This window comes from Arachis stenosperma, chromosome 4 (genome assembly GCF_014773155.1).
Source record: "Arachis stenosperma cultivar V10309 chromosome 4, arast.V10309.gnm1.PFL2, whole genome shotgun sequence".
In the NCBI taxonomy this organism is placed as follows: domain Eukaryota; kingdom Viridiplantae; phylum Streptophyta; class Magnoliopsida; order Fabales; family Fabaceae; genus Arachis; species Arachis stenosperma.
The window spans coordinates 8,973,109-8,983,029 of NC_080380.1; the positions used below are offsets into that span (position 1 = coordinate 8,973,109).

The 9,921-nt window shown below is 36.0% G+C and overlaps 2 protein-coding genes across 2 annotated transcripts; both read right to left on the bottom strand.

Annotated features, from left to right (window-relative positions):
* Nucleotides 1-1,423: 1,423 nt before the first annotated feature.
* On the bottom strand, nt 1,424-4,208 carry LOC130976712 (heme oxygenase 1, chloroplastic-like). Its single transcript, XM_057901635.1, has 4 exons — nt 3,657-4,208; nt 2,895-3,118; nt 1,969-2,076; nt 1,424-1,791 (listed from the first exon to the last, which is right to left on the bottom strand). The coding sequence occupies exons 1-4, from the start codon at nt 4,072-4,074 to the stop codon at nt 1,699-1,701; spliced, it is 843 nt and encodes a 280-aa protein (XP_057757618.1). The 5' UTR covers nt 4,075-4,208; the 3' UTR covers nt 1,424-1,698.
* Nucleotides 4,209-5,104: 896 nt separating this feature from the next.
* On the bottom strand, nt 5,105-8,570 carry LOC130973745 (uncharacterized protein At3g52155, chloroplastic). Its single transcript, XM_057898393.1, has 5 exons — nt 7,904-8,570; nt 7,306-7,405; nt 6,800-6,979; nt 6,150-6,267; nt 5,105-5,627 (listed from the first exon to the last, which is right to left on the bottom strand). The coding sequence occupies exons 1-5, from the start codon at nt 8,178-8,180 to the stop codon at nt 5,565-5,567; spliced, it is 738 nt and encodes a 245-aa protein (XP_057754376.1). The 5' UTR covers nt 8,181-8,570; the 3' UTR covers nt 5,105-5,564.
* Nucleotides 8,571-9,921: the final 1,351 nt, after the last annotated feature.

A 9,921-nucleotide genomic window follows, 5' to 3' on the forward strand; every position in this document is an offset into this window, starting at 1 on the left:
TGAATGTAAAAAGTGTAAGAAGAAAGCATATGAAAAAGGAGATAATTATATTTGTGACTCATGTAATCAAACACCACAATATCCAACAATAAGGTAATTCTATATACTTTTCATAATCTCATCTATCAAATTATTAGTTACTAATGCAATACTTATTTTAGGTTCAAAATTCAATTAAAGGTTTCAGATCAAAGTGGTACAACAACTTTTGTACTATTTAATGGCTAAGCAAAAAAATTATTGGATACAACTGCTTCAAATCTAATGGCACTCCAGAAAAGTAATGACATTGAAGCACCACCCCAATTGAAAAAATTGTGCAACCTCACTTATATTTGAAGTCAATGTAAATGATTTTAATCTTAAAGAAAGTTTTTAACAATACACTATTACCAAGACATTTGTTTCAACCAAAAACACTAAACCTTAACACCCATTGCAACAAATAAAATAGATAATACTAAAAAAAATCACTTATTTGAGTTACTTTAGACATCATTTTTATTTCTAATTTAAATTATTCATTGATTATAGGAACTAATTTCACCAACACTAATATCATGAGACGAAGATCACATACCCATCAAGAGATTAAGAAGAAAGAAAACCATACAAATTCAAGACACATCTTCAGAAGAAGAACATTCTTACAAAGATGGATCAAACAACACAATAGAAAGTGCATATAACTCAACAATTCATAAAGAACATGTCTTCACAAGAACCTATACAAAAAGAAGAAAGTAACAACTCTAAATAACAAAAAGGAGGACGACGAGCGCCACATAAGAATATTAAGTTCATCAACTAAAACAAATGTAAAAATCAAACTACCAAATAAAAATGTCATTTTATACATACAACTCTAATATCCAAATCTTTTATACTACAAATTATTTTAAATAAAATACATTTTAAATTTAACTTTAGTTTACACATTTAATTTAATTATACAAAACATAACAATTTTTAATATTTATTATATACTATATTTAATTTACCCCCGCGCAAAAAACATTTCTTGTATGAAATAGTCAAACAACATACCACTATGCTCATGTCACTAGAACTACAATCAAGCTTTTACAGGTTTACTTGCAAGGGGAAATTTGCAAGCAACTAATATCATGAACTTCAGGTGAACTTCTATGTCATACACTCAGGACACTACATTAGAAAACATACAAGAAAAGAAACCAGAATTTCAGTCACTCTAGTGTTCTTTTCGCCACTTAGAACTCTTTTTTCTTTCTCTTGATAATGGTACTTGTTTCTATTTGTGCCAATCGTTGAGGAGAGTGGATATTATTACTCCTATTTTTGATAATGTCACTTTGTATTAATGACTTTTTATATTATTGGTTATCATATTCATGTAAAACTCAATAGAAATAAAATGGAAGCAACACTATCCGTTCTCACCAGAGATTCAATAACCTTCAAATATATCTTAGTAACTCAGAAACTAGCCAACAGGTTTGATCCCCTTGAACACTGCCCTTGGCAAAATAATCCAAATTCAGAACCGAAGAAATGTTTAGGAAGTTAACCTTTTTTATATCTGGGAATCAACATTCAGTCTATTGCATCTTGAACTTAAAAGTAAAACATATATACACATGTTGCAATATTCTTGACTTGCGCCATGCACTTTAATGCTTGTAAATAAACCATATAATAGAGCATGTATTATCATGATCATGAAAGAATTAAACGGAGAATCTCTCCTGAGAACTTGAACGATTTTTCTGTTTCTTCAAGACAGTGGTTCTTCTCTTCCCGAGTCCATTCCTGGTGAAACAACAAAGAATAGTATATTCATCATGCTATCTCACAAAATCTTAAAGCTATAACATATATCACTTGTTCCTTAGAAATAAAGCCACAAAAGAAATCAAGATATTGCTTATTCCTCAGAGATTCTAAAGCAAATGACAAGTTAAAAGTTCGGGAAACCTAGAAACATACTTCCGCAACTTTATTCAACTTGTCCCTCACATTCTGCAACAACTGGGAAAGGTCACCATCCCATTTATAAAACTCCAGCTCCTTTTTGTTTAACAACATTTCAGCAACCTGTCAAAATTAAAATGCGGTAAGAGAATGATTATGGAAAAGGATGATGACCAGGGACTTGACTAAATTTTTCCAAAGTATACGGATTTGCAAAGTAATATGAATCTCATAAGTTCAGTAGATCACAGATCAATAATATAAGCTGTCTTGTATACTTGCCTTTAAAAGCTACTAACAATAACAGCAGTTAACTAACTGTAACAGAAGATAGGTGTTACTGAGCGAGCCAAAAGACAGAAACAGAAGCCAGACTCCTATAATTCTGCCTCTATATAATTTGGGGTAAAACAAGACACATGAAGTGCATATCATTAAGATCGACAGTCCAATTGACATCACCAAACCCCCATAAATTGAGAAAAGCATCCTTTTATTGATGTAAACCATGAGCAAAAGTTGTAGCCAAATATCTCAGGACGCATTTTATAGCTTTCTAATGATTCTCCATAGAATTTTGACTGAAATAACATGCTAAAATATTTTATGACACATAGTAGTGGCATATCGGAGGGCACCCACTACTCTATATAGCTAGTATCAAGCATAGGCTAGACCCATATACGCCGAAATATATCTGCATCTGAACAAATGAATATCAGGCTTCTGTGGCCTACAAGATACACATGAATATATATAGGCTGCACTTCAGTAACTTTTAACTGCTGCTAACAGAGATTACTAACAGAACACAACTTGACAAAATGTACCATGACAGAAACTGAAGCTGGGATAGCTACATATGCATCATCAGGCACTCTAACAATTAACAAACAATCTGATTTAACCTATTTTTGCACACAAGACTTTGAGAGTGGTACCTTTCTCCCAATCATTCGACCACCAGCTGTATGGGCAAAGTAGATATTGTAAAAGTGGCAAATGAAAGCCTGTGGATCCTTCTGCGACAACTCAATAAGATATTCGGCATAACTACGGCCAGGTGAGGAAGGTTCAGGAATGGTATAGCCTTGCTCCTTAAACCACTCCAAATCTTTCGCCAAACTCGCAGACCTTTCGAGTCCTGTATTTCTGAATTCAGCATCTACAGGTTAAGAATGAGATATGTTATTACTGCCATTATTACATACATGCCAAGAAACACCAAAACCTTAGTTGTTGATACTCCAAACAAAACACCCCGGTTATTAATCTCTCAAGTTTACTCATTTTCATGGTAAAGTCACCAATTCATATGATTCAAGTTTACCTAAGCTCAATTATTCCATGCTTCCGGAGCACCTTTTTTTTTTTTTTTCCTCATAGTATCCCCCAGTCCAGGCCAAGGACTAATCCGTCTCGGATTGGGGTTCTATCTAAGAATTTGGCAATGGCCAATAGGCTGCTGCATGCAAAGGTGGGATTCGAACCCCACATTTGCTTAAGCTGACGAATAAGCTAACTACTCGACAAACTCAAGTTGGTTTCAGGAGCACATTTAATTCGTGCTCCAAGAGCATTGAAAACTACTCATAGATATGCGTATGGATAATGGGTGTAATTGTAACAACCCACGCACGCAAAACGATGCTTAAGTTAGGTAAGCATAACAGATTCAGTTAGTTAGTTAGTTAGTTACTAACATGAAGGATAAGGAGCTTCATCGATGATCTTCTCGAGAGTGTCGTAAACCAACTTGCTATCAACAAGGAACCTAAGGTAGCCATCAACGGTTGGTTCCCACTTAGCGACGGGCTTTTCCTCGGGCTCCGTGACGGGCTTCTCGCCCTCCTTAGCCTGATCCCTCGTGTGCAGCTTCATCGCCACAAACCTCATCTCCTCCACAAACCCCTTCGACTCCCCAGGGTACCGCTTCTTGTTGGACGTCTCCGCCGCCGTCGTTGCAGACACAACAACAACCGCCTTCATCGGCATGCCCCGGAGCGCCGGCGATGATCTCCGTCGGAATTGAAGAGGGAGAGCAGGTGAGGGGAGCCGGACGCAGGGTTTGGTGCAAGAAAGGGATTGAAATTGGGAAAGCGGGGTTGCTAACGACGCCATGGAAGAACCCTAAGTGTGTTGTTGTTGTTGGTGTTGAGTAGAAGAAATCGTACAAGATTGATAAACTTAGAGAAGACGAAAGACGGATGAAGAGAATGTTTGGACTCTTCTCTCTCTCTCTCTGTTCTTGCAAGTAATGTTTATTTATTTTTTGTCAAAATTTTTTCAAATATTTTTTAAAAAAATCTTATTCCTATACTAAACATTCCTGATATGTGTATAAAAATACCATTATTATTAATTAATTATATATTTAAATTGTTTTTAATTAACAAATAAAAAAATTATGTATTATAAAGGATATAGACGTAACAAAATTGAAATTTGATTGGGTTCTCATTGAGATTCTGGGAAAAAGATCCTCTCCAGTTTTTTTAACAATTGATAGAATTCAGCTATCACCTTTGATTCTATGAGTGGGACCAGAAATAAATAAGAGAGAGAGCCCAACGAATGGTTAGATTGAACACTGGATACCATCCAGTTTTTTTCTCACTGGAGAGGATCCACTCCCGAGATTCTGACATTCTGTTTCTTCTTTGTGTCATTGGTTGAGACAAAAGTTTGCAAATTTGTATCCACACTTATGTTTCATGGCTGAAAAGGATACTCTTTTTCCAACTTTTTTGGTTCAATATCCAATATTCAAATTCAATTTGGATAAAATACACAGAATTCTCTTTAGTCTTCACTTAAGAAAATACTTGCACAAATATTTAAGTTATTTAATTCACTTAAACCAAATACAGATGACCATCTTGTTATATAACGATTTGGTTTGGTAAAGATTTTATCTTTCGAAAATAGCTTATCAAAATTGACTTTTGAAAGTGGATTTTCTAAACGTTGTAACACTGTATAGCTTATCAAAATTGACTTTTGATGCTGTACACATTTTTTTTATGAAACACCATACCACTAAACTCTTGTTTAGTCGGTAGTATTACAATCAAAGTTATAATGCAAGGGGAAATCTGCACAAGCAATTAATTTCAAGGACTTATACTGAATTCAAACTGAGGCTTGATCAAACAAATTTTCACTTTAATTAAAAAATGAAGACTAAGGGGGAAGAGGTATAATATGATGGCAGGTATGTATATTTTTCACAGCACATAATTTACATAACAATTCTTATTTGATGTTGTGTTCAACTTGAATCAACCAGTAAGCAGCATGAGTTCACTTCAATGAACTTTATGCTATATACATTAAGCAGCAGCATTTGAGGGGACTGACATTCTGTGTTCTGTATCCTCAGCCATGCTTATATCTTTGACTCATCTTGGAAGCAACTCATTTGCAACTGAAAATTTTTCCCTCATTTTCCATTTTCCTTCCAGCATGATTTCTAAAGTCATAATCAATTCTTTGCACTGCTGAAACTGAGCTTTTCGGTTTCAGAAAGAACTCATGATGCTTCGAACTTCCACTTCTGTGCATATATTTTTCTTTTTTGGCGTTAACTCTCTATGGAAATGCTTAACTAGCTAGCTACTTGGCTTTACTATGCCATGAAGCTTCCACCCGCCAAATCCCGCTGCAGCAAATGCCTGTAAGATATTATGTCAGGATAAACTGAATAATTAATATTAAACAAAAGTCTTAATTCGATCGAGTAGTTAAAATCCAAAAGGCCAAATAAAACACTATTAAGATTTGAACTCATTCTCTATTCACACATGACACATGCATGAATCATACTAATATGCTACAACACCATTGATAAATTATACAACAAAAGTAGCCTTGAGGAGAAACAAAGGGTTAACAAACTTTCAGGGAGTGATGGCCATTTAGCAACAAAAATTCAAAGTGGCAGAAAAATATTGCCAATTCACCAATCAAGTATTCAACGTGAGACATTTAACATTGGAAAAAGAATTCATAATCACCTACCAAACATAAACTCCTACAAGAACATTTTAAAATTAGTTGTTGCACTAGATCCATGAAATATGTCAGTAGAACATCTAAACTTCACGATATATAACACATAATAAACATATAGAGAAAGCCAATAGCCTTGAAGGAAAATATACAGTAGTCAATTGTGCAAGGTAACAAAAGCTAACCTCTTCCCAAGATTTTCCAGAAGCTTCCAGCAGTGCAGCATTGCATGTTTTCAATTCTATCGAGGCCCCAGAAAACATCGAGGCCGCCTCTTCCCACCCCCTATTATGTCCCATGCACCTGAATACCAGCAAATGATTAAATATCAATCAGATCCTGTGAAGAGTACTTTCCAACTATCAAACTTAGTTTCTCAAAATGCGAATGAAAAGATATTAGCACGAATAAGGGCTCCTAGACAATTCTTGGAAACCACCACATGCAAATGGAGAATTTCAGACAAAACTCGATCGTCATCTTGAGTGAAACAACATGCATTTCAATCCACAGCATGAAAAGTTGGAAACTCTCAACATAAAAAGTTTAGAAAGTGTAAAAATTGAAATGTGGATCCCACTGGCTATCCATGTTTGGGGCCAAAATGTGTTTTCTCAATTATAGTAAATGCATTTAGTATAACATCATCTGAAACATTGATACTGTAATAGCTATATCAGCGTTGTTTGTGTCTGTAAATTGTTCGTGTACAAGCAACAAAGAGATGAGAGGCATAATTCTGATGAGGACAGAATCATCAGCCTCTACCTTGACAATAAGGCACGAATAGGTTATAGATATCACCCTGAAAAGGCTGAAATTTGCCGATACTCACATGACAGTAAGAATCTCATCCTTTGAATATCTACAAATAATCTTTTGAAGGTGCTCTGCTGTCTGTCCATCCATGGCTGCAATCGAATAGAAACTAGGAAAAAAATGAATCTCGGCTTCCACCAGTTCCTGCACTTGCTCCTGCATTATTTTGAGTGTCTCCTTAGTCCGTGCCGCATCACTGCCACAGTACAAAATCAAAAATCAATACAAAACCTCAAAAATCCTTGCTAACATAAAGCTGTTTTAACGCAATAAGGTCCTTAAAAGGGAAATGAATTTTATACATCATCTTTAGACACCGTCTTAGACATGCTAAGGTTATATAGATAAGAAACTGAAATCATAATATAGATTTGAAAAGAAAAAAGTATGAGCCTTTATAACTAGTATCTAAGGAACTGCCAATCGATATCTAATAGGTATGCTCATATCACATACCTCACCTCTTAAACAGTCAAATCAATTCAATTCGTAAGAACAATGTGCCACGAAATCAATCCTAACCTACACAAGATAAGTTCAGGAATCCATCCCAACTCTTGGAGCTTTAGAGAAACTTTGACAGCATCCACACGGCCAGATTTACTCAGAGGCCGGTCATGATCTGCAGAAAAACCATCTTCACACTTAGAACATGTTCACATAACAAAGTATCACATAACAATACATCATTCACATGGGTACTAAAAAGTGTGGAACCTGAAAATGCACAAATTATAGAAAACCCACCATTTCTTCCATCTATAATCAACCCCAATTTTTGCCACTTCGATGCAAATTCTTAAGTGGGAATGTCCCACACCTCTTTGCAAAACCATAAAGTTTGAAACTTTAAACTACAAGAAAGCTTGAAAATTGAACAAAGCAGTGAACCCCACCGTTTCTTACAACCTAGAATTAGTACAAATCTTCTTCCATCTCCAGACCAGTTCTTAAATGGGAACTTCCCCCACTTCACGAAAACATGCAAAGCTTAAAACTTTGAGCTAATCAAAGGAAAAACGTTTCAAAAAAAGAGTGAATTTTGGGACTTGTTCGAATCTTTTAATTTTTAATTTTTCTTTGTATTTCGGAGGCTGTGGTGCATGAATGGTGTGGTTACCACGGAGTGAGCGATTTTCACGGGAACTCCTGGCATGGCGAAGGAGGATGAGACGGCGAGAGACCGGTTCCGGCAAGGACAGTGCGGGAGCTTGAACGACGGAGAGGGTGGGTGGGTCCTGCTTCTCAATTACGAGGGAGGATTTGGCGCGAAATCGTGGGTGGTGGTTATTGGGAAGGTAAAGGGGAAAAAGGGAGTGAGAAGGGGAAGAAGATGGTGAAAGAAAGCGGATGGTGGAAGGGGTATGCATGTCAGAGATAGCGAGTCCCCCGTTCATGGCTTCTTTCTTGGTTCTTAGTTTCTTACTCTCTTGAACCAATTGGGGTTAAATAAAGTGGAAACACCGACCCGATCTTGATCATTTTAAAATAGGACAAGGGCAAGGCGGTTCCTGAATAAAAGGAATGCTAGGAAAGAGAGTAGCCCTTGACTTCATCGAACAGCCTCTTCACTGAGAGTGGGCACATAAAGAGAGGATTAGTGTCATTGATATGGATAGAGATTACTTTCTTACGCTTGTGAAAGGATCATAGATGATCGCAGGACATTATTTAATTGTTTCAAGATGGAAACTGTTTTTTTCTAGCGGTGGAGAACTATGTGAAAAGGATTGTAGTATGGAGCCGCATTCCCAACCTTTTGATTGAAATCCCGTTTCTTGTGGAAGGTTGGGTCTGTCATTGGAAATATGTTGAAAATTGATCGAGTTATTTTTATACATTCAAAAGAGAAATTTGCGAGAATTTGTGTCGATAATTGATTTGTTTAAGAAATTAGTTTTTAGAATCTCTCTTGGGAAGCACTTTTAATATCGAGTATGAAGGTCTGGCATGTTTTTTCTGTGAAAAATATGATCATAAATAGAAATAGCAACGGATTTTTATGGAGGCGGGGACATGTTTCTGTCTTCGCCATTCATAATCCGTTCCTGTTCCTGCCTCGTCTTCACGATGGGTGATGGGAATTTCGTATCCGTCCGAAATCGGGGTCTCCATAGATTATCCATAGATTTTTGGTAAAAATTTTAATCCAATTTCAATTTATAAATAGAAATAATACAATTATGTAAAACAATCAAATAATTTAAATTATATCATAATTAAACCAGATTAGTTTCTAATTTTCATCCATTCGAAATTATCTTCTAACAAAATACAATTTACAATATAATAAAATCAAACATCTTCATATATTATATTCATAAAAGCTACAGAAAAGATATATATATATATATATATATATATATATATATATATATATATATATATATATATATATATATCAAACATTAATAATATGTATAAATCAGAATAATATTGACATATATATCATAGATGATGATCATGATTATTGGATAAAAAATCAAAACTTTTTTAATATTATATAATTAAAAGAATGCAAACACCTTATTAGCTATTGATGATGGTAGATTGGCAGACCTGAAGAAGATGGACGCAGAAGCATATTTGATGATGACAGATCTGAATATGCTGGTAATGGTAGAGACATGGCTGGAGCAGCTTTATCTTCACAGAGTGCAGGCGGCGATGCAGGTGCAAGCGGTGCCAACGCTGTGAGACGCAAGCACGGAGTGACACCGGCGACTCAGTAAGAGAAAGTAGGTGAGCGGTGGCAAAGGAGGAAAGAGGAGGAAGAAAGACAGAGAGGGTGATACTTGAGACACGATTTAGGTTGGGGTGTGAGAGTGAGAATTGATGAGAGTGTGAGGGAGTAAGGCAGAGGCGGCATGAGAAATTGAGGATTAGGTTTTCTGTTTCCATCATAATATATATATATATATATATATATATATAAAAGGACATTTATGTAATTTCAGCTACACGAATATTTTGCGGGTATCACGGGCCGGGTACCTCTCTCCCTGCCCCGCCCTGTTTATTAAACAGATACCCTCCCCCCGCCCCCGGAGGGAGAAAATGACCCCTCAAACTTGTCCCCCCGGGGGGTAAATCCCCGCGGATACCCACCTCGCCAAAAAAATTGCCATCGCTAGTCAT